Here is a 25,045-nt window from a genome sequence, read left to right as displayed (position 1 = left end):
GCAAAGTTTTTTAAAAAGCATTATTCTTGTAAGAAACAGAGATCGGTTACACTGAATCTTTTTAATGATGTTGAGGAAATGTCCTATTTAACACCTTCTGTCTCCTTTTAGAATAGAATATCTGCTTATCCCAGTCCTTAGGCTGACAAAGACTTATGGGCATATCTTTATATACATCCTGATGGATCCACTGAAGCCAATGGGATTATTCACAATGGTTACAGCTTGGCAGTTGCATCTTTTTGTGCAGCAGTGGGGACTTGATTTCTTTTCCTGGTGTACATAAGTGTTCCTCACCAGATGCAGCCCAAGGACATGTATAGTGTGACTCTCCACTTCTGCCCCATTCATGTCACCATTCACATTTAATTTAATTAAAAAGCAACAGATGACACCATGGCAAGTTTTACACTAGGCACAAAGCCAGCTTTTGGATTTTTTTATTGGCAAAGCTGAATTTAACTTCATCAAGCAATTCCTCTCTTATCCATAATAGAGGCATATCCAGCACTTCTCCAGAGTATCACTTAAAAGAAATAATGAATTACATTAAATGAAAAGTTTCATTTTTTCTTTTAAAAATGAGCTTTAACATCATAAAATACTGTATTCTCATTCTGAGTCAAATATCTTCTTGTTATTTTTCCGGAAAAAGTGCTTAGCAAGGCTTTGTTCTTGCCTGAGTGTGGTATGACTGTAACAAATCACTAAAATGTCCCTGAGATGTCTCACATCAGGGAAATTGAAACCCTGAAAAATATATGTGCTTGGCACGGTCTTTCTACATATTGTGAAATTGCTACTATAATTGCAGGATTTAGTATGTTATGGGAAAAAGGCCTTTGCTTTTAAGGCCTCTCTTTCTGCAAAGCTCATATTTAACTTGAAGCGCAGAGATAAGTGCACCCTTATTTAGCTCAGTACTTAAACACATGCTTAAATGTAAAGATGTCCCAGCCCATGAGACTTAAGAATTTGATTAAACTAAATCATTTACTTGAGTGCTTTGCCAGATTAAGATCTTCAGAAGTAAAATACCAGTATGAATATAGGCTGCATTAGTGTCTAAAGATATAATTTTGCTAGTAAACCAAGCAATGTCAGGAGTTGCCCTGTGGCCCCGAAGGAGGCGGGCATGGTATGTTGATGTCCATACTATTAAACTCTCCTGTAGTCTAAAAAAACCAGGTAACTGTAAACAAGCTGTCTGGTGGGAATTGTCCCTGGGCCATGCCAGCACCTGGACTGTGCCTAGGAATTGCTGGGGAGAGAGCTGGTTTTCTGGACCAAAGCTGTGCCAGAGATTTCCCTAGATATTTTGAAGATTAATTCCAGCACCCGTATCATGCCATAACCTGGAATCACCTCTGAAGGTAACTGCTTCAGTCTTAAGATGTTGCACCCTAAGTTTTGTGCTTCAACTGGCTTTATCATGCCCAGGTCTTAGAGCAGGTTTCATGGTGCTGTTCAGTAGCAGTTTGTTTTTCTACACATGGCTCTCTGAGGTAGTGAGAAGAGAAAAAGTTCTTGTTCAGGGCTAGATACTGTCACTGTTTAGGCTTTCACAGCTAGACGAGCCCTCTCTGAAGTTCCCACACAGGTGCAATAATTGCAACTAGGCTGATACCTTGGTCACTCTTTGGTTTTCCACCTTATGGTGGAAAGCTGATCTAGCCACAGAACTGAGTTTTGCAACTACCTCTTCTTTTTCTGTAGAGGCAAAATCACACATCCCACAAATCCTACATATTTAGTATTTGAGTGTACATGTTGGGAATGAGGGCCTATGTCTGAATGGGTACATACTAACACTTCTGCTAGGCCAGATGATGTAAAATCTCTCTTGACATGGAGTTGAAACCAATGGGATTTGCTCCAAGAGAAAGTCTGCTTCTGGCAGACAGGATGTTTTCATAGGTCAGGAATTATCTTCCGTGTGATAAATGTGAAAAAAGTTCAGTCCTTATTGATGAGAGGAAATAAGATCAAAGAAGTATCATGCCAGAATTGCAAGAGAAATAGAAAAAAAATGTTTTGGACCAATTTATTCATGGAGACTTTTACTCTCTATTCAATTGACATTCCTATTCAAAATCCCATGTAAAAAATTTATATCTTTGACTGAATCTGAAATAATTCATGTCCTATTCTCAAGTGTCTTATTGAAACAAAAGCGATGCTCTTTGTCCTTTACAGAGGAACTCAGCAAAATATCCCATATATAGCTGGGAAACTGAGAAGCAGTTTTACAGCAGAGGGTTGCCACACTGCTTCACCCAGGGATATATCCCTTCTCCAGCAGAAGCTGTGCTAATCTCTTCATGATTTTAGTACATAAGCAGGGTAGACTCTGATGTGTGCTCAGAACTATACAGCTGATATTGCCGGAATAGTGGTGTTGCAAGTAATGAGGAGACCATTATCAATCTGTGTTAGATATACTGTCTGGAGTACCCAGCAGGCTGATGCAGAGGGCTTGAAGTTAAACAGGACACTGTTGAGGTACCATTAATTTTTCTCTAGTTAAGGCTGTATCAGCATTTCCAGTAGAATACTTGTTTCCAGAGGCTTGTATAATTCAGCCTGGCAAATGTGCTCTGAACAGAAACTTGGCACAAAATGTTCCAAACAGGGGCAATATTTTCTTTTTTGAGGGCATGAAGAAATGCCCATTTATTTTTGCTTCTGAGACAGAAAAGCAGTGAAAAACTAGGCATTTGTATGATAAAAGCGTGCTGAAAAAAAGAAATCCCTACAGTAAAAAGAACTAGAAAGAGTAGAAGTTTATGAGATAAAATGTGCAGAAAAATGGAAATTTAGGCCTAATTATTTTCTGAATTTTCTTACAGACACTTTTCTATCTGAAGAAAGTTTTTAGCTCTTTGGGTGCTGTTATAAATTAGCTAGTTCTGTACCAGTGTCTGCACTTTGATGCATCCAAGCATCTTCCATTTATTTCAACAGGGTTATGCTGTCAGAGTTTTCAAAAATAAATAGGAAAATTTTGAAGAGGTTGAGAGCACACACAAAAGATTAAAGTACAAAATAAGTTGAGCTGCAAAGGAAAGATAGCCTCAGGGAGTGGGAAAGAGAAACTTTATTTTCTTTAATAAGGAAGCAGGGAGAAAATAAGAATAGTGTTGTGGGCACATTGGTACATCAGTGAGGAAACAAAGAAAACACGGAAAGATGAAGATCAGAACTGCTTCACATTTACTTGTTTTCAGCAGGATTTTGATTGCCTGTCTGGGCAAGAAGGCCAGATCCTTGTGTTTGGCCTGAAAACCCACAACCCACCTCAACCTTGTGGTTAAGCAATGACATTTCACACCCCTACGGGTAGGATGAGCATCTGAGTTTCACATCGGATCCTTTGTTTTTAAGCCATGAAGGAGGTAGAAACAGTTGGGGAAAAGAACACCTTGAGGATTAAAAGGAAAAGCTTCCAGAAAACTTTCTTCTACCTGAATGACATGTCAGAAGAAGCAGTTGCACCTCCCCAGTGTTGGGCAAGTGAGGTGATGTGTGGGGCTCTGTAGTGAGAAATGGGGATCTCTCAAAGAACACCTCTAAAAAAGCCCCTGAAGTCTTCTTGGTCAAAGATGTATGCCTGTGAGCTGCTGTGATCGCATATTCCTGATTACTCCTGGGGAAATTATGAATGCTGGCACTCAGTGCCAAGTAGTTACCTCTGCATATCTCCAGGAGATTGTGGTGTTGCTGCTCGTAAGAAGGCAGAGAGCAAGCTGTGCTTGCAGCGTGGTGTGCACCTTTCAGCTCTCATTCACAGCTTCGTCAGGTAAGGAAGCAGCTCTGAATCTCCTCCCCGAGTGCGTGTGAAACCCAAGATGGGATCCCTTCCTTGCTGTACATGGAAAACAGGTCATGGAGAGGCCCATGCTAAGGTGGGAGAACCTGCATCACTTGCTGTGTGACATTGCTTTATGCAAGACTACGGTGAAAAGAAGCATTTAAGTGATGAATGAGCTTCTTTCCATATTCAGTTTCCTTCCCTGTTCAAATGCCTTCTTATTAGTTTAAAATGGTATGGAAGAAGAATCAAATTTTTGACTGTCTATAATTGGATTACACTACCCTCCAAACAACATGTTTCACTTGGTTTTCACTTCACCTTAATCTTCTGAGATAGCCTTAACATAATTTTTTATTTAAATCTTTGTTGGAGGATACACTGCCTCTTTGTGAAGTATCCCTTTTCTCCAACACTACATATCTCTTGCTCACTAACTGCCTAACTTTGCTTCCTTTCAGTGTTTCCTAGGACATCAAATGAGAGCTCAAGGTACTCAAAAACCTAGTGTTGCAATGAAAAAGAACTTATTAAAGTTTATAATTACAGAAAAATTAATCAAAGAGACTTAGCATGGTACTTGCATAAAGACAATAAGCCAAGTTCTTGTCATAGTGAAATATGGAATAACTCCATTGAAATAAATCTTAATTATGTTCGAGTCAATACTCAGTGTGACTTAATTAAGAGTAGAGCAGCGAGAGCCTTTTGGGAAAAAAGAACACTGATTACACAACTACTTTACTTCATATTTCTTCCTTCCCCCCTGGTTCTCTTCCTTCTCACTGGAGAAAATTTCAAAACTAGAGTTGTTCAAATGAACTCAAATAGATATTAGTGTGTGGCAGGTTACATCCTAAATAGGAACTGTCTGAAGTAAAAGGATGAGAACGATAACCCTGAAGATAATCTCTTTAAATTATACATGCAAGGTGCCATGCATCCATACCTATCTTGGCCATAAAAAATATGTTGCTTTGTTAGGTAATAAATTTATGAAACATCAAGTACTGGACTACAGAGGTGAAGACTTAACTCTAATAAAAAAGACAGAAGAGTAGATTAATTAAGGTTAAAATATCTCGCATGGGAAAGTGTAAAGAAAAAATTACAGAAAGAAAATATATCTTCACTGCAACCTCCTGAATGCAGCATGCAACAATGGCTATAGAGTATAGACAGATATATTGTTCAACAAGCATATCAACAGTGTAAGAAAGAGGTTCATTTGTCATGATTTCACTTCTTACCAGACAGAAAGCATGCAAAGCTAGGTATATCATGGCAATAAATCTGTTGACTTCAACAGAGTTATCTCAACAATGAATTCAAACCAATATACTTTGAGGGAATGAAACCAAACCAAGTAGGAAATGCACACAGGGTTCTTTGCAGCTTATGTAGACCATATATGAAACCAGACATTAAAGGAACATATGCAATACCCCAGGAGACTTATGGCAACTGGGAAAAAAGTGTATAATGAAGATCCAATATGCAGCATGTATCAGAGTGTCAAATTGCTTTGCATGGGCTGTGTCCTTTCTTCACAGGTACTTATGTAGCTCCAGTTGAGCTGAACAGGTGCTGCAGAAAGGGGTGGAATTTATTGAAAAGGACTGAAAGCAAAATAAGAAAAAAAACGGAGAAGGAATTAAAAAATATGGACTCCTCATCCCCAAATGATTCCAGTGTGAACTGAATTATAGAAGAAAATAATCTTTTTTTTAGCTTGAGATGAAAGTTTTTCTGCAGACTGACATATCTGCAGGAGTAACAGTTGCAACGACCTTTTTTGGTGGATGTGGAAAATGGTTGATAAATAAAGTAATAAAATTACATCCATGGAAGATCTGGTTTGTTTTCTGCTCCACTCCCACATTGAAGTAGAAATAAAAAACTTCTAGTCCCAGAGTGTAATCTATATGTTTTGTGCCTGGTATATACAAGTGCTACTGCGCATGCGTGATATTGAGAGAGAAGCTGGTTTGACATCTCATCAAACTCTAGCTCATTTGTGTGATCCCACCTTCAATATTGACATCTTCTGATTTCTTAGCTCACCATTCTTTGCTAGGGGAATTCCAGTGGCAATTTTTAAATTATCTGTTCTGCATAAAAACCTTATAAGCCAAACATAAAACTTGAGCTGAGCTACTCCTGGGATTTACCCCTAAAATAGATGCTTGGGAAGCAAGATTTTAAAGTTTTCTCCTTTTCTATTTCATTTGATATTTGTTCATTTTAAGTGGGGTTAATCTCACCAAATCTGGATGAATCTGCATTGCCCATGTCTGTGTCTGAACTAATAACGCTGAGCTTCCTTCATCACCAATGGACAGAAATACGCATTTTTAAAGGCTTGATTCATTTAGTCCTAATGCACAGCTGTAAAATGTGTGTGTGTCTGTCCCTCTCCTATGGCCATTAAGGGAGCTCAGATATAAATATCTACATTGTCAACATCCAAAGTTAGATGAGATGAACCCTGGCTTTGATGACTTTGGAAAATGTTACTTTCTTCAATACAGTGCATGACAGAGACCCTGGGATACATCTGGGAAGAACAAGAGAAGACCAGCAACTTCCCCTGTGACACCTCCAGAAGTGATACCCAAGGGTCACAGTTGTGCTGCAACAATCCAGGTTTTGTATGGACAGTGGAGGAAATGTAAGAAGATATGGAAAGCTTGACATTCATAACCGACTGTTCTAAAAAGGATGGATATTGCACAATGTCTTCAAGATGCAAATCAAGGTCAGTAAATACTTCCCAACTAGAGACACGTCTGAGCCATAACCCAACATTAAAACATCCCCTCCTCCTAAATCTTACTAAACTATTTATATGTCAGTTTTGCAGCTGGCCGATGAATATCTTGGATCAAACCAGTAACCCTGATCTAGCTACACCTGAAGTTTAGATCTAGATTCAAACTTTGGAAGCTTTACCTATCTAGAAAGTTTATCTTTCTCTAAAACCTGTTGCACACAAAAGGTCCCTTGAACAATCAAGAGCTTTGACCGCTCCTAAAACACAGAGGTCATATTTGGCAAATGGTAATGGCAAAGTACAGAAAATATAAAGAGGCAAAACTGCATTCCTTGGAAACAGAAGCAGCTAATGAACATTAGAACTGGCGTTTAAATGGCTTTTTGTGCTGCAGGTGAATTTTCTCTGGCTCTCCCTAACCATGAAACAATAGGAAGAGGTGAGAGATGTCACAGAACAAAGAATCAACATCTTGCAGAGAGCTTTTTAGTGAAACATATGTACACACCCTCATCAGCAAACTCTGCAGGTTTGAGACTGAGTTAACCAGCCACAAATAGACATGTATACACATTTTGGAAGGCAAACAGCTTCCAGACATCTTTTAAAGGTACCCACAAGTAATACTAAGTAGACATAAATACTCCATATAGTGATATCTTTACATAGTGTCCTCATGGATACTATATATTCAGGAAGACATTGCTCATGTAGGTGATTCTATACCATACTCCAGAGAGTAGAAAGCAAGCCCTTTTAAAATACTGAAAGGGGAGATGGACATGGCAAGCTCCAGCACAGAACTGGGCCAAGAGCAAACTGAAATGGCTAGATCTGTTTTCATCCCTTCTTTTGGGCTACTAAGCCATATAGTTTACAAAACAGAGAAAGTCATTCATAGTTCTTTACAGTACGATTTCTAGCATCACATAGTAACAGCAGATTTACTGCACTCTCCCGTGAAATTTCAACTGCCATAACAAAGCTTTATGTTGCAGACGATCAACACTCAAATATTTAGGAGTAATAATAATAAAGACATTTCGCCCTCCCCTCCCCTTCCCACAGGGGATTGATCTGTCTTTTTACAACTAGGGGATGATTCAGCCCCGTGCAAACTGTAACAACATCTTTTTCGTGTGTGTGGCAAGTATTTGACTGACATTTTGCTTAAAGAAGGGGAAAATCCCACTTCCTGCAGCATATTGCAGGGACCAGCAAATATATCCCTTCGTCCGTTGGACCAAATATATAAGGATAATACTGTGCGGGTGCTCCAGAGCTGACTCAGCTGTTACATGATCACATTATGCCTGTGATATGCAATCCATCATTACGTTTAAAGTGCCTACTTGATTAATATTCAGTATTTAATGTCAACAATGATAAATTAAATTCCAAAAGTGTTACACTGCAGGAACTGCAAATACTGCTGCAGTGGCCTGGGTTAGTTTCATGAGCTCTGTTAGTTCAAGGGGAATTTCACAATTCAGAAATACCAAAATGTGTGTATGGTATTAGTTACCAGCTGTGACCTCTTGGAATAAAGATTATGTGTCACATTTAAAGAAACTAAATGTTAGATTTCCAAATGGCTATGATTATTTCTTCTCCTATATAAACAATACCTCTATCCCTTAGCAGTAGAGCTTTGCCATCCATATTCACAATAACACTCTAATTGTGGTGTTACAGATATACATGGTATAGTAGAATTGGGAAGTACTTTGGCTTAGATTGTTTTAAACATTTACTTCCCAAGTGCATAGGTTTCATCTTAACCAACTTGCTTAAGAAAATAAGAAAAAAATACCATGGCATTTTTTTATCTCTCTTGGTCTTCTTCCCTTTTCTCATTTGAAATGTTGTTGTTTTTTTCTTTTCCATGGACAATTTTATCAAACAAATCTGCCTTTTCCCCTACTGTTTACTTAACAGTAACTCTTTTTTTCACCTTTGCTTCAGTCTTACATACGACAGATTAAGCAATTCCCATTAGAGCTACAGTTTGAGATTCAGAAACACTTAATGGCTAACAGACTCTTCCCTGGTGGAGAATGAGGATTCAAAGGAAACATTTGAGATTATTTTTACTTTCATTATTTTTGTTAAAAAAAGTTTGCACCTTGATGTGTCATGAATACCCCTTCCTGATCTTCCTTTGCCTTGTCAGACCTGGCCAGCACAAGCAGCTGAGATCTTTGCTCTATTTTCCCTGCATCTCTGTGCAACGCTTTTTTTAAAAAGAGAATATACTATTATTTTTTCTAAGCCTTTCAGACTGCTGTAACATGATCAGGATTCTCCTGAATCTCTATGCATTCAATCTCTTCTCGTTCCTTCCTTTTGGCCCGTTTCTTTTTCTTGTGGTGCTTTTTGGAAGGTGGGAAAAAAGTTAGAAAGACGGGCAAAATAACAAAACAGTGCAGAAGTGTGCAACTGCCAGCAAGCAGCAAGCATTTGAACAGTGTGAAGGTCAAGTTTGAAGGCACAAAGAGAAGGGGGACCAACCCAATAAGAAAAGAAGAAACGTTCTGCAAAATGGCTGTCCCATGCTCTTGGAGGGAGTTCTTTATACACTGAGTTCGGGTGTGCTCAGTAGCTAGTACAAATGTATAAAGCAGGGGTGCACAGTGATCTATGGCAAAATTCAAAGTGTAGATAAGGCACAGTATAGAAATGCAATCCATGTCTACATTCCATAAGGTCATCAAGCCAAGGACGCCCAGCTCTATCGAGGTGACACTGAGAATTAACCAGAAATTTCCCAGAGGATGGATAACCAGGAAAAAGGTCAGTATTAACACCAGCAGGATGCCAAAACCAGAAATCAGGACAGGCATAGTTACTGATAAACCATAGTGGTCCATGAAAACAAAGGTAGGATTGAACACAATGAACTTGATGCTCTGTATAAGAGAGAGTGGCCTCAGCTTCTCCAACAATTCTACCGCCTCCCTCTGTGTGTTTTCACTAGTCCTGGCCACCAGGTACAAACGAGAAGCAATTATGTTGTTCTCATCTCCAGCTTTGGAGAAAATGATGTCATTTTTGAAGTGCTGGAATTCTGGCTTTTTTAAAAAGGAGCTCTGGAGGATGCTGATAAAGTCACTTTTGTTGGTTGCACTGATGTTACCCACTCTAAGGTACTGGTAATACTGTTCAATCCAGGACACTGTATTGAACCCTTGGCTTAGTGTTTTTAGGTCTTCTTGTACAGTGCCATTCCAGTACTCCAGAGGTTCATAAATGTAGAAACCTATCACTGGGCTGTAGTTGCTGAAATACTTTTGCTGTATGAGGGCATAGGAGACACTTGGAGACTCACTGGCAAGAAGGTTGATAATGTTGGCTCCATCATTAATCTGTAAGCACCCCATAAAGGAGAAAGAGGCATAAATAAGATACAGTATCACCACAAATGGCTTGACATAGATATTGGTAATCCACTCATTGTAATGCTCTCGGAGGAAATGCTGGATAAAGTGATGCTGGTACGGGTTGGTCTCATGATGAGAAGTATGGTGATGGCCATCGTTCATCATGGTCTGGAACCACACAGGTTTCCGGTCCAGGTATTCTGCTGAAGGAATTTTACAGCAGAAGATGCTGTGATAACGGTTCTGCTCCAACTGGCCAGCAAAGACCAGGCAGGAACCAAAGAACGAGAAGATATAGAAGTAGTTCAACAGGATGGAGACACACATGTTCTGGCAAAAGACTTTTACAGCTTCAATGTTGGTGAAAGGGCTTGCACCCATGCCGAAGGCTATGAAATACAAGGAGCTTGTCATTGTATAGGAGACCATGACATCTGAGTAGGCATCTGCTACTCTGTCCTTGAATGGCAGATTCTCTCTGGTTCGACGCCATCCTGAAAGAAGTTCAAACACTCCTTTGGTTCCATGACCTGAAATGAGAAAACAAAGTATATACATGTCCATATGTAAAGGGAGGTCCATCATCCTCCAGGTTTTTCATCCTCCAACAGGCAAAAAATTTTCTCAGCTAAGCTTCGTTATGATATTGTCACCAGTTAAACAAACGGAAAATTGTGGAGTGTCTGTCTAAAGCTAGGTACCAGAATTCATATGCAGGTGCTTAAATCAACAGCCTGATATTCTGAGACTCTCCATGCTCAGAAATGAAATGATGAAATACCCTTTAAAAGACACTCATTGATTTTAATAGACATTGAATATAGTTCCCAAATGGACTGCCTATATAGGACAAAGGAGAACATTAATTCAAGTCTGGGCTTCATTCTTGAAACTCCTTGTGGCATCCTACTACACCTTTCAATGTTTAAGGGATTCAGTTTGAAACACTTACAAATGCAAGTAACAACATTTTCTTCCAGAGAGTATAAATTAAAGACATTATTTGAGAAATGAGGAGGTGTGACCAAGAAAGGGATACCTTGGTTCTTCATGCTGGACAAAGGAAAAAATTTACTGCCATTAAGTACAAATAACCAGAATAATTTGTATGATTGTTCTTTACCTACTGAGTGAAGTTGGAACTTCTCAGTGATAGCAGAAGTTTCCACGCTATAAGAAAGTTGATGTGCTGGTGGTAATAATGGAGAGTACAGTATTGGCTAAATCACTGGTCCACATCCATTGCCTAGAAAACTTATGGGTTTTTTTCATTATTATGTCTGTCTCTCTTTTTCTCTCTCAGCTATCCAGAGCTCCTCCTGCAGAGAAGGAATTCCCTTAGCTCACATGAGATGACACTCAGAAAAGAGCCAGGCAAGATCAGTGCTCCATGACAGGTTCTTACTTTGTATTCCATGCTGAGAAGTATTTTAGGGTATGATTTTTTAATAAATTAAAGCTTAATACAGACTTACTTTCATTTTACTCATCCCAGTCACAGTCCAGGAAGTCTACAGCTATTAAACTTTGGGACAGAATGGTAAAGTTGAAGCTAATCTTACTAGAAAAGGTTTAACTAGTAAAAGTTATTCATTATGTATACATATTCATATAATTTATATGTTGAATATATATATACACACAAACACACATATTTTTTATTTCCCATTAGAGAATTTCAATTTGGGCAAAATATAAAAAATAACATTAAAAAATACAGCCAAAAGGGTTTGGCTTTCAAATAAAAAGTTTGGTCAAAAATTAAAAACACGTATTTGGGTTTGGATGAGAAAGTGGAAGTTCTCTGCACTTTGGATCAAGCCCTGACAAAATTCTGGACAATGTAAGGAAACACACTACTGAGCAGAGAAAGAAGTAGAAGCAGATTGCAGATGCTCCTAGCTCTGTTTGTGTGCCTTCACTCTCTGCAGTAGAAGAATTGAGCGCAACAAAGCATGCACAAAGGTAATTTTCTTGTAACAAAACCAGAAATATGACAAGAGGAGATTTGCAAATAATGAAGTGTGTAATAGTGAACAAAAAGTCTGTTGAGTTTGTCTTTTGATTTAAATTGTTTGGATTCATACAGCTGCTTATGTTGCCCAAAGCAGACTCCTGACAGCCATTCTAGACAGGGAAAATTACAGCATAAACTGTCAAGTTCTGTGAATGTTACCTGTTTTACTGCAAATCAGTGTCCCTAGTGAAAGATAAACATACAGTATAACAGAAGTCTTACAGTTAGCAAAAAGCTTGTGTGGAAATGTTGCTCTCTTATGAATCAGCATCTTGGTACAGGAGGGACCTTGAATTCCCTGGTAAGTTTAGAGTGAGCCTGTTCAAATTCTCAAGGCACGGCTGTCTTGCACACTGTCACTTTTGGACCATCAAACAGAAAGAATTGGCTCTTTGGGCTGAGTAAAGCTACAGAATCCAGTGATTTGGATGCAATTTTATATTATGCTTAAAATAAGCGTGTAAGTACCCTGCAGGGTGTGGACCAGGCTGGGTGGTCACCACTTCCAGTGCCCATGTCCTGGCATGGTTTAATTTAACGGTATAGGAGCTGTATTTCATTCTCTTTTGGGGACAATAGAGCACAATGATCTCCCTCAGATGTCTGTGTTCAGCCCCTCTCCATCTACCGATTCATTTTGGATGGTTCTTTTCCAGACATTTCTGACAAAGTCCCGTTAATATATGACTTTACCACTTAAAACTTGTTCATATCCCATATGTCCATAACACCTGTCTTTCTGAGCCAGTTCCTGACCTCATTCTTGCACCTTCTCTTCCAGCTTTAGGCACTCCTTTCTTACTCTCTCTTTTTGTTTTCTTCTCTTATGAAGAAGGCTGAGGGGGATGACTAGTAGCACAGGATTTCTGCTCCTGTTGCTGGTGTCATTCATCCCATCTCCCCATCCCATCAAGACTCTTGCACTGAGGGCGGAGTGATCTTAGTGAGTGGAGATGCTGTTTTTTACCTCAGTTTCCTCTCTTCCCCCCACTGTCCCAGGTACCTTGCTGTGATCTAAGACTAAGGGAATCCTTGGTCCACAGACTGCACATTGGAAACACTAATTTAGGGTATAGCTGAGACTTTGAGAACATCTGTCCTCTCTAACTTCTCTCTTCTCCCTTTGACAACACAATGGTACCCACGTTGCGTCGAACCAAGGATTGTTCTACCTCTGTCTAGTTGACCTGACAAAGTGCAGGGACAGATTTTCAAGAAAAAGATGTTGGAAACATATAGATTAATTCTTTTCCATTTCAACCTCTGAGTTTTTTGTATTCAGCCAAAAGGCCTGCCAAAACTGGAGGCTGTGTTTGCAACATCATGTTTGGAGGCATTGAGGGACCTTTATTCATCTGTCTAAACCATTTCTAAATGAACTCATGCTTTTGGCCACCACAGCCTCCTGCTACCAGGACCTTTATAATTCTATTACTTGCCGAATGAAGGAAGGACTGGCTCTTTTTTGTTTCAAACTCTCAGCCAGTATAACTCTACGGCTGAACTAAGCAAAATGTAAACCTGTTGGTCCATGAGCAGGGTCTTTAATAAAACCTGTTCTATGCATGCATCCTTTGTTCCTGGGATCTCCCATCTGAACAGTCCCAGCATCCCTCACCCTTCCGACACCTCTCCTTGACCACATGTCCACAGCTCCTAGCTGGCTGTCCAAGATGCATAGGCTAATTTGCCATCTGGATGTTACCAATAAAACATAGAATAGCTGAGTTCTGTCTTCTGCCTCTTCTATGAGATGCTAATCTGGGATTTTTCCTCTTTCTAGGCATCAATTGTCACAAAGCTTCTAGGGCTACAGTAGTCTCTGAGATGTCTATCCTTCCTCTAGAGGTGACCGAAATTGGCCCATTATTTGCAGGCTGTTGTTATACTTGCAAATGTATGGAGAGAATAACTGTGGGAAGCTCTTGTTAGGAATCATGGCTAAAAGTAATTGGCAACATCAAATAAAAAACAAAAGATTTTGGAAGTGTTAAAACAGATACTGTGGATCATTGTAATGTTTTAAATTGGAAATTTAGCAAAAGCGGTCCTTTTGAAGAAATGGTTTAAGTTATGATGGACTGGCGCTTTCCAAAGAAGCCTTAGGTGAAGCAATGGTCTACCAGCTCTATCAACAATTTGCAGTAATATTGACTTTTTTTTCATATGATTATTATTACACAAATGTAAAATTTCCATTTACCCCCCTTTTGCAGATAACTTCAGCTCTATCACACAAATACAGGAACTGGGAATACAGTGCAGTAATTCCCTTGCTGCCACAAGAAGAAATCTTTCCCTGACTGGTTTTCCTACATCATTACTCTTATACCAAGTTTTCCAGTCAGCCTCTGTTGTTCTCCCCAGATAAGCAGGTCTATTCCCCTATTCCCCAATGGATACAAATCCATTTTTTTCTGAATTGGACAGAAACCAATATTTTCCTGACATTTCTGATGATTCAGACACCACAGTCACTCTGTAAAATTCTGTTCCTTCAGCTTCATGGCTAATGTCACTGACAACATTGACTGGAGTTAAGTTCACTGAGCAATTCTAGGAAGGTTCACAGGGTCTTTGGCTCTGGGTCAAAACTGCCAAGTTTCTCTAGTATTAACATGACATGAACTAAGTACAGCATTTTTTTATTTGCCAGACAACCAATGGCCTATGACTACTTAAGAAGAAAAGAGACAAGAGAAATTTTTATTCCATTACTTATGAGGTTAGGAGAGCAAATAAGGGTGGCTGCAAAGAAGGTGGAAATAAATACGTAATGCTTTTTCTGCCTCAACTTTCAAAACAAAAAGTTAATTATAAGAAGATATTTGAAATAAATTTGAAGAGAATAGAGATAAAAACATGAAGAGTGCAATAACAGATTAAAGACCACTTGATTCAGTTAAATTTGTTCAAGCTGGAAGAACCTGGAGAAATTAATGAATTAAAAGCTGAGTCAAAGCAATCTAAACTATTAGCAGTAACCTTAGAGAATGAATGTAGATGGGATGGTCCAAGAAGAACAAAGGACAAACACAGTATCTATCTTCAAAAAGGAGAAAAAAGATGACCTACAGAACTTAGTGTCCATCAGCTTAGTTCCTATCTCAAAAGGTAATAGAATAAGCAATTGCAAACCAATTTACCATCACCAAGAGGACAGGAAAGTGATAAGAAAAAAATCATATAGATTTATCGAAAACAAATAATCTCAAGTCAACCTAATTTCTTGCTTTGAAAAATAACTAGCCTAACAAAGGGATAAAAACTGATTCACTAAAGATAAGCCTGGGGGCAGCATGCAAATATTTGAGGGACAGTGTGCTGGCAAGGTCCTTTGGTCTGCCATTTCAGTGGAGGCAGGGGATGGAGATCCATGCATTGGTTTTGCATAGCAAGGTTTTGGTAGCAGGGGGGCTACAGGGGTGGCTTCTGTGAGAAGACGCTGGAAGCTTCCCCTCTGCCCAACAGAGCCAATGCCAGCCAGCTCCAAGACAGACCTACCACTGGCCCAGGCCAAGCCCATCAGCAATGGTGGTAGCACCTCTGGGATAACATATATAAGAAGGGGGAGAAAAAAAAAACAACTGTACAACAGCAACTGCAACCGGAGAGAGGAGTGAGAATATGTGAGAGGCACAACCCTGCAGACACCAAGGTCAGTGCAGAAGGAGGGGGAGGAGGTGCTCCAGGCGCCAGAGCAGAGATTCCCCTGCAGCCCATGAGGAAGACCATGGTGAGGCAGGCTGTCCCCCCTGCAGGACCCCACACCAGAGCAGGGGGATGCCCAAAGGAGGCTGTGACCCCATGGGAAGCCCGTGCTGGAGCAGGCTCCTGGCAGGACCTGTGGCTCCATGGAGAGAGCAGCCCACACTGGAGCAGGTTTGCTGGCAGCACTTGTGACCCCACAGGGGACTCATGCTGGAGCAGTCTGTTCCTGAAGGACTGCGCCCTGTGGAAGGGACCCATGTTGGAGCAGTTTGTGAAGAACTGCAGCCCGTGGGAAGGACTCACGTTGGAGAAGTTTGTGGAGGACTGTCTGCCATGGGAGGGACCCCATGCTGGAGCAAGGGAAGTGTGAGGAGTTCTTGCCCTGAGGAGGAAGGAGCAGCAGAGACAATGTGTGATGAACTGACCCCAACCCCCACTCTCTGTTCCCCTGTGCCACCAGGAAGGAGGAAGTAGAGAACTTGGGAGTAAAGTTAAGCCCGGGAAGAAGGGAGGGGTGGGGGAAAGGTGTTTTAAGATTGAATTTTTATTTTCTCATTACCTTACTCTGATTTGGTTGGTAAAATCAGAGCCTTTCGTTATGTTTTCTCTCCTGTCCAGCTGAGGAGGGGAGTGATAGAGCAGCTTTGGTGGGCACCTGGTGTCCAGCCAGGGTCAACCCACCACTGTTATCCATGTGTTAGAAACCACGGAAGTGCCTGAGTATGGTCACATAGGAATTCGGGCTTCTCCCCTTAAAAAGGTGGCAGGATTGATAGCCCAACTGAAGCGCATCTACACCAATGCATGCAGCATGGGCAACAAAAAGGAGCAGCTGTAGGTCTTTGTGCAGCAGAAAAACTATGATATAGTTGCCATCACAGAAACATGGTGGGATGACTCACACAACTGGAGTGCTGCAATGGACGGCTATAAACTCTTCAGAAAGGCTAGGCAAGGAAGGAGAGGCAGTGGGGTATCCCTGTGTGTTAGGGAGTGTTTTGGTTGTCTAGAGCTTAATGATGGTGACGATAGGGTTGAGTGTTTATGGGTAAGAATCAGGGGGAAGGCCAACAAGGCAGATATCATGGTGGGAATCTGTTATAGATGACCCAACCAAGATGAAGAGGCACACAAAATGTTCTGTAAGCAGCTGGGAGAAGTCTCACAATCGCTAGCCCTTGTTCTCATGGGGGACTTCAACTTACCAGATGTCTGCTGGAAATACAATACAGCAGAGAGGTAACAGTCTAGGAGGTTCCTGGAGTGTGTGGAACATAAATTCCTGATGCAGCTGGTAAGGGAGCCAACTAGGGAAGGCACCCTGCTGGACCTGCTGTTTGTGAACAGAGAAGGACTGGTTGTTGATGTGATGGTTGGAGGCTGTCTTGGGCGTAGCAATCATGAAATGATAGAGTTTTCAATTCCTGGAGAAATAAGGATGGGGGTCAGCAGAACTGCTACCTTGGACTTCTGGAGGGCAGACTGTGGCCTGTTTAGGAGTGTGGTTGACAGAGTCCCCTGGAGGCAGTACTGAAGGGCAAAGGAGTCCAGGAAGGCTGGACATTCTTCAAGAAGGAAATCTTATGGGCACAGGAGCAGGCTGTCCCCATGTGCCAAAAGACAAGCTGGTGGGGAAGAAGATCAGCCTGGCTGAACAGAGAGCTTTGGCTGGAACTTGGGAAAAAAAGGAGAGTTTACAACCCTTGGAAGAAGGGGCAGGCAACTCAGGAGGACTACAAGGATGTCGTGAGGTTATGCAGGGAGAAAATTAGAAGGGATAAAGCCCAAATAGAACTTAAACTGGCTACTGCTGTAAAAGACAACAAAAATATTTCTATAAATACATTAGCAACAAAAGGAGAGCTAAGGAGAATCTCCATCCTTTATTGGATGTGGGGGGAAACATAGTGATAAAGGATGAGGAAAAGGCTGAGGTACTTAATGCCTTCTTTGCCTCAGTCTTTTATAGTCAGACCAGTTGTTATCAGGGTACCCAGCCCCCTGAGCTGGAAGACAGGAATGGGGAGCAGAATGAAGCCCCCATAATCCAAGGGGAAATGGTTAACAACCTGTTATACCACATAGACACACCCAAGTCTATGGGACTGGATGGGATCTACCCAAGGGTACTGAGAGAGCTGGTGGAAGTGCTCAGCAAGCCACTTTCAATCATCTATCAGCAGTCCTGGCTAACTGAGGAGGTCCCAGTTGACTGGAGGTTAGCAAATGTGACGTCCATCTACAAGAAGGGACAGAAGGAGGATCCGGGAAACTACAGGCCTGTCAGCCTGACCTTGGTGTTGGGGAAGGTCATGGAGCAAATCGTCCTGAGTGCCATCACGTGGCACATACAGGACAACCAGAGAATCGAGCCCAGTCAGCATGGGTTTATGAAAGGCAGGTCCTGCTTGACTAACCTGGTCTCCTTCTATGACAAGGTGACCCACTTAGTGGATGAGGGAAAGGCTGTGGATGTTGTCTACCTGGACTTTAGTAAAGCCTTTAACACTGTTTCCCACAGCATTCTCCTGGAGAAACTGGCTGCTCATGGCCTGGACAGATGTACTCTTCATTGGGTAAAAAACTGGCTGGATGGCCAGGCCCAAAGAGTTGTGGTGAATGGAGTTAAATCCAGTTTGCAGTCAGTCACAAGTGGTGTTCCCCAGGGCTCGGTATTGGGGCCAGTTCTGTTTAATATCTTTATCAATGATCTGGATAAGGGCATTGAGTGCACCCTCCATAAGTTTGCAGATGACACCAAGTTGGGTGGGAGTGTTAATCTGCTGGAGGGTAGGAAGGCCCTACAGAGGGACCTGGACAGGCTGGATTGATGGGCCAAGGACAACTGTATGAGGTTCAACAAGGCTCAGTGCCAGGTCCTGCACTTGGGTCACAACAATCCCATGCAATTCTACAGGCTTGGGGAGGAGTGGCTGGAGAGCTGCCTGGCAGAAAAGGACCTGGGGGTGTTGGTCAACAGCCGGCTGAATATGAGCTGGCAGTGTGCTCAGGTGGCCAAGAGGGCCAATGGCATCCTGGCTTGTGTCAGGAATACTGCAGGCAGCAGGAGCAGGGAGGTGATCATCCCCTTGTACTTGGCTTTGGTGAGGCCGCACCTCGAGTACTGTGTTCAGTTTTGGGCCCCTCACTCCAAGAAGGACATGGAGGTGCTGGAGCGTGTCCAGAGAAGGGCAACGAAGCTGGTGAAGGGTCTAGAGCACAAGTCTGGTGAGGAGCGGCTGAGGGAGCTGGGGTTGTTCAGCCTGGAGAAGAGGAGGCTGAGGGAAGACCTTATTGCTCTCTACAACTACCTGAAAGGAGGTTGTAGTGAGGTGGGGGTTGGTCTCTCCTCCCAAGTAACAAGCGATAGAAAAAGAGAAAATGGCCTCAAGCTGCTCCAGGGCAAGTTTAGGTTGGATATTAGGAAAAACTGCTTCACTGAAAGGGTAGTCAGGCACTGGAACAGGCTGCCCAGGGAAGTGGTTGAGTCCCCATCCCTGGAGGTATTGAAAAGATGTGTAGATGTGGTGCTTAGGGGCATGGTTTAGTGATGGACTTGGCAGTGCTAGGTTGGACTTGATGATCTTAAGGGTCTTTTCCAACCTAAAGGATTCTATGATTCTAATGGAAAGAAGGAGAAGGAGACAGGCTGTCTCTCTCACTAAGTCTTTCAATATCTTTCTACTGGGCTTAGTAAGTTTTTTAATACTATTGTACTTAGTATTCTGACAAACAAATTAAGGCAATACTGTCTAGAGGAAAACATGGGAAATATGTATTCAACTGATTGAAAGTGTGCACATATAGAGTTTTTTCCAATGATCTGTCAATTTTCACACGGACATTGTAAGTGAGATTGCATCAAAGGTCCATTTTGGGCCTGGTTCTTTTTTATATTTTCTATTAATGATCTGGACACTTATGGAATTTGTGTGTGAGGTTAAACTGGGGAGGAGTTCAAACCCTCTGTAGAGCAAGACTTTAAACTTGGAGAAGTTGTCAGAAATCAATAAGATGAAATTTAATGAAGATAAATGCAAGGTGCTTTGAGGAAATCAAAAGAAAGAAATGCATAATAAGGAATAACAGGTGAAGGAGAAGTGAGACAAAAGATTGTTTAGCGGATATGGGGAACTTCAAATATTCTGTTACAACATGTAAAAATCTGAATTAACAGTAATAACATAAAAATTTGGAGGCAATAATTTTGCTTACTCTAGTGTGATGGAGGCATAAACTGGAGCACTGTTTTGAAATGGGGCACAATATTTTCATAGAATCATAGAATCATGGTTTGGTTGGAAAGGACCTTTAAAGATCATCTAGCTCCAGTCCCTCTGTGAGCAGGGACATTTTTTTAAAAAATTTGGAAAAATTGGTCTGAATGCCTTGGGGAATGAAAATAGCAAACAATACCCTGTCTGTGAAATATGAAAAACACAAAGAAAAGCTGAATTAGTTGGCCTTTTTTCCCCTATAGACCACAATGCCAGTGAGGACTCAATAACATTCAAGACGAAAAAAGTTATTATGAAGAGGACAACAATCAATCCTTTCTCATTTCTAGTGGAAGGAGGACAAGGAATCATTGGCTTCATCTGCAGAAAAAACATTTAGGTTAGATATCAGAAAAAGCAAAACTTTTTTCCTCTAAGGTTCATTAAACACTGGAACACACTAAGAAGGCCATACAGGCTTCTTCAAGTTTAAAAAAAAAAAAAAGTTAGATTAGTAAATGTTAATGGAAGTGCTAGGTATGTCCTATCTTGGTGCTGTCAGGTGGATTCTATGCAGATTCCCAAGACCTCTTACATCTCTACTTTTGTACCATCATACCTAACTTTGACTTAAGATGCTAAGGATTACTTAAGTATGAAAACTAGTCTACCTTCTGTATTGTCTTAACAAAGCATGTCTGTTCAGCATTTATCTGTTCTCTCTGCTACAATCTGTCAGCTTCTTGGGATAGGAATTTGGTCTGCATTTATCACTCAACATAATATCCACTGAGACCTCAGTCTGAAGTCACTAGGCACTGCTGGAAGGAGGAGCTGGGTACTGCCAGCTTTTGTAAACTTTCTAGGAAGACCAGATTGACTCTGTAATTTTTTGGGTAAAGACATGAAGAAGAGGGTTTGCTGCTACAGGTGATAGCAGTCAATGTGGTGATATCCTTGCTGTCTATGCTATATTTCAAATTAAAACTGCAATGGATACTGTAATGGGGTTTTTAATCACGGGGAAAAAAATCACAGGGCTTTTAATCATAGGAAAAAAAAAGCCTTAGAAGTAAGTGCCATAGCAGAGCTTTACTCAACATTTCTGCACTAAGAAACCCAAGTATTATATTCAGTTTTCATTAACAGCCACTCCTGTAATCTTGCCATGTATATGCAGGATGCAAGGACAGCTTTCTTTGAAATCATAGTGGTGGGCAGAAAGTATATTTTTACATTAAAATTCTTTGCTGTGAGTCTACAGAAAATGACCTTTCCATTATTTTATCTAGAAAAACAACCTGTAACTCCTAGAGGGGCCAGTCACATTTTTTTTTCCCCTGGGAACAGACAAACAGGACACATGGAGATTTTTTTTCTTCCTTAGCACCAGAGAGGCCAATTCATCTCCTGGAAAAACTGCTGTTGCTTTATCTAATCAATGCCCCGTGATAGCAGGGGCCATGGCCATTAGTAGCATATTGATGCGACCTATTCTCTGTCTAATTAAATGTTTTAAGACAATATAGTTTATTTAGGTGCATCTTAACAGCCTGTGGTATTCAGAAGGTGAGGCTGCGATCTAATATTCTCTTCTGGCCTTAAAATTTATGAAACTATGAACTTATCCAGGTCTATTGATTTGAAAATACTCCCCATTTAAGATAGTTTAGGCTTACACAATCACTTTTTTACAGAGGAGGAACTTTCCATATCAACACAGTGCAATATAAGATGCATTTGTTCTTCTGCTTAATCACTAATATTAGAATCCTCACTTACATTTAGAAAACTGAAGCACAGAGATTAAGCAAATTGATCATGGTCACCAAGGACCGTCTACATTTCACAAGGGAAGAAGCAATAGAAAGAATGATTAAAGTGCTCCTTTATGATGAGTCAGTAAATCCTTGCAGTCCCTGGTGCAGAAGGCAAAGAGGATTTGAAGCTTGGTGATACCTCAGGCAGCATTAGGATATACGAGGAAAAGTGTACCTTAATCTAGATCCTCTTCCATAAGGTAAATCTCAGGACAATGAATCCAGACAAGAAGTGGACCTTGACCACAAGGCTGAGTAAACAACTTCCCAGCTTGATTAGGAATAAGAAGATAAAGTATATATTTTTTTTAACTAATCTAAAATATAGGCAGGAAAAGAATGGTTTTCATTTTGTATCTCTATGTAGCTCTGAAATAATTGTAACTGAATTGGTCACACAGTTGGATTGCTGACCATATCTTCTTTGTTTAGTTTTCCCTTAGCTATTACACTCTTTTCGTGGTAACTAACGGGGTCTGCTGAGGCAGATGAGGGACTAAAACACTGTCACAGTGGTAAGTGGTTTACTCTTTCTCCAGAACCTCAGTGCAAGAAGTGAAGTAGGATCTCATCCTACCAGTAAGATGCCTGGGATGGTTCAGACTTTGGGGACAGAGGGTCTAACTGCGGAAGCAATGAACCACTGACTAGCATTGTCCAAAGGGAGGAGTTTCCTTGAGTCATAGGGACTATCAGTGATATTACAATATTTACACCTTCTGAATGTCACTGAGCTTACAGCAACAAGTACATAAAGTCCAGCCATGATCTGCTAATGAATCTTCTGCAAAAATTTTGTTTTCACTAAACATGTGAGTCTTTATCTCATTTGAGACATCACATTTTGTAATATTAAAAAGCATCTAAACAGAGAAATGAAGTCATTTCTAGGTACATTCCCCTTGTGATGCCATGGCATACACATTTTTTTTTCTCTAACCAGATTTATGCAGACATGCTGACAGAGGAGTTTATACGCTGTTGTGCTTTTCCGTCTTGAAAAGTATGCAGGGTAGAATTGTTCTTTTAAGCAACAAATCCCTATCATAATCAATTGGCTAATTTACACAGCTGGGTTCTATAGCAGGAGTGTTTAACCAAGTGCAGTGAAACCTCAGCCAGCTGAACTGTGCGTCTTTAGTGACAAGGACCTCAGGGAAATCTCCAGTGCTCCAGAAGGGATTCTGGTGTTGCTAGATTTTAGCGCTTTCAACAAACACAGCAAATGCACTTAAGGCTATCACAAATATCATAAATGAAGTCAGTTATGCCTAATAGATATTTCAATTTCCTTAAAAATATATCTGCCAGCCTATGGCCACTTTGCAGGCCTGAACACATCAGTGGCTTCCAGCTCCCAAGATTTGGTGTATCCCCATTATAATGTGAACCCCATTAAAAAATAACAGTGCATCATGGAGTACTTCTATCAAACATACAGACTATGACCGATGCCTTTATGTGTGCTCCACACTTCTAAAAGCCTTTTAAACAATTCTGGAAATTGCTGATGAGACCAAAACATAAAAGAGTCTCCTCATGGACATTTCAGTGGAGCCTGGCAGACAGCAACCCTGTGAGTGTTTGAGACTGAAATGCAGTGAGGAGAGAGGCAAGCATTTGATTCTGTCTGGTGTTTGTTGTATAATGGCTTTTCAGAAGAGCTCAGTATCAGCCTAACACTGCATCCATAAAATATTGCAAACTTCTCAACCACAGCCATAGCTGTCGTACCTGATCTCCCTGCAGTGACTACAGCAGGAGATATTGGCTGCTTTAGCCTAAGGTTACCTGTTTGCGTGACTCTTCCAATGAAAATGCCTCTCTCTTTTTACCTGTTAAAAAGGGAGCTGAGACAGCTAGTTTAGCCTAGAAGCCTGAATTTTAGATTGCTAAAATTGTTAGATTAATCATATCTTCTGTCTCCATTCTGTTTTCTTAAGTCCTTCTATTGCAGAAAGGTGTCTATATAGAAACATATGCCTGTAGAAGAAGAAAACAAGGTAATGATGTACCAGTCATAGCGGAGTCTCTCTGTTAAATTCCAAGATCCTAAGGAACACCAGTCTGTAAATTACGTTAATGCCAATCTGTTGGAAACACAGATGAAAAGCGATGGTTCACTTGCTCTGTTGGTCTCCTTTCTGTTGTGTGCTCCCTTCAGCTAATCAGCTCCACAGTCCTTGACAGCCCCCTCACTCTACCCTTTGCCATCCACCTCAAAATAAATGTTGTTCCAGACAACATAAAGAAGCCCAGACATGAGCAAGCCACTCTGGGAACTGGGCTAAATCACATGGTGATCATTTACTTAGATGTCACATCTCTTCAGCACATCCGCAATCTTTCCTCAGTTTCTGTTTCTCATTTTGCAGACTCTCCAAGGCAAACATTGTTATCCCTGTTCGCACAGAGACCAGCGTAACGGGACCTTGATCTTGATTTAAATTAAGAATAATTAACGCTAACATGAATTTGGCATCTCTGATTTTGAATCTTATCCAGTTTTCCATCTTTCATATTGAAAAGGCCTTTCCAGAGCTTCACCATAAACATCCCTGGGTAGAAGCCCAGGGTTGAGCACTGGAGATGAGCCAAAGACCTGCTAGTCCAGACACAGACATGTTTCTAACTGAACGACGGTGACACCACTTTGTATTCAAGGTTTGTTTGCTACAGTTCATTTTAAGGTCAAATTTTACAGTTTTTCATGCCTAGAAGCTCCTCTTCTTCTTGTTAGAAGGAACTGAAATGTTAAATAACAACCACACCACCACCACCACCCCCACGCATTGAAACAGAGCTGAACACGGAGAATGTTTCAATGGATGTGATTAGTCATCAGGCTGCACACCTCATTATGTGAGATTTATGTTTAAGCTAATGTATACTGCTTGCAAATTGTATATAAAGTTGGAATCCTGCTTAGTTTTCTGCTGTGCTTAGCAATGAATTAAAATGCTTTTCGCTGTTTCTCATCTAAGCCTTCTAATGAACATTGTAAATAAAGACTGCACATACGGAAATTGCTATTCATTGATAGAAGTTTAAGTGACATATAGAAAACAAGGGAATGAATTTAGATCAAGCCATTAATGAATTTATTATATATTCATTTATGCTAAAAGCATAGGATGGATTTGTGACACTGATCAGATCACGCTTCGTTTATCACCTGGATTTGATAATCCAGTAACATCTGAAAGAAAATCAGATGATTAAGGTACTAGTGACTCTCAAGAAAGGAAAATGCTTTGATTGAGTGTGGATTCTGGCATCCAGAAGAAATAATCTGTACTTGAATCATTACAGAAAC

The 25,045-nt window shown here is 40.8% G+C and overlaps 1 protein-coding gene across 2 annotated transcripts in view; it reads right to left on the bottom strand.

Moving 5' to 3' along the window:
* Positions 1 to 8,860: 8,860 nt before the first annotated feature.
* PTCHD4 (patched domain containing 4) overlaps positions 8,861 to 25,045 on the bottom strand; it is a gene marked incomplete at both ends in the record, with an annotated part of 88,281 nt that continues 72,096 nt past the window's right edge. For both annotated transcript variants that reach the window (XM_082305670.1, XM_082305671.1), the window contains one exon: positions 8,861 to 10,494. In XM_082305670.1, the coding sequence (XP_082161796.1) occupies positions 8,861 to 10,494 (1,634 nt within the window). The remainder of the gene's footprint in view (positions 10,495 to 25,045) is intronic.

Source organism: Platalea leucorodia (assembly GCF_965183815.1).
Source record: "Platalea leucorodia genome assembly, chromosome: 3".
In the NCBI taxonomy this organism is placed as follows: domain Eukaryota; kingdom Metazoa; phylum Chordata; class Aves; order Pelecaniformes; family Threskiornithidae; genus Platalea; species Platalea leucorodia.
The sequence above is the reverse complement of the archived record's forward strand: the minus strand, read 5'-3'. Positions and strand labels throughout refer to the sequence as shown.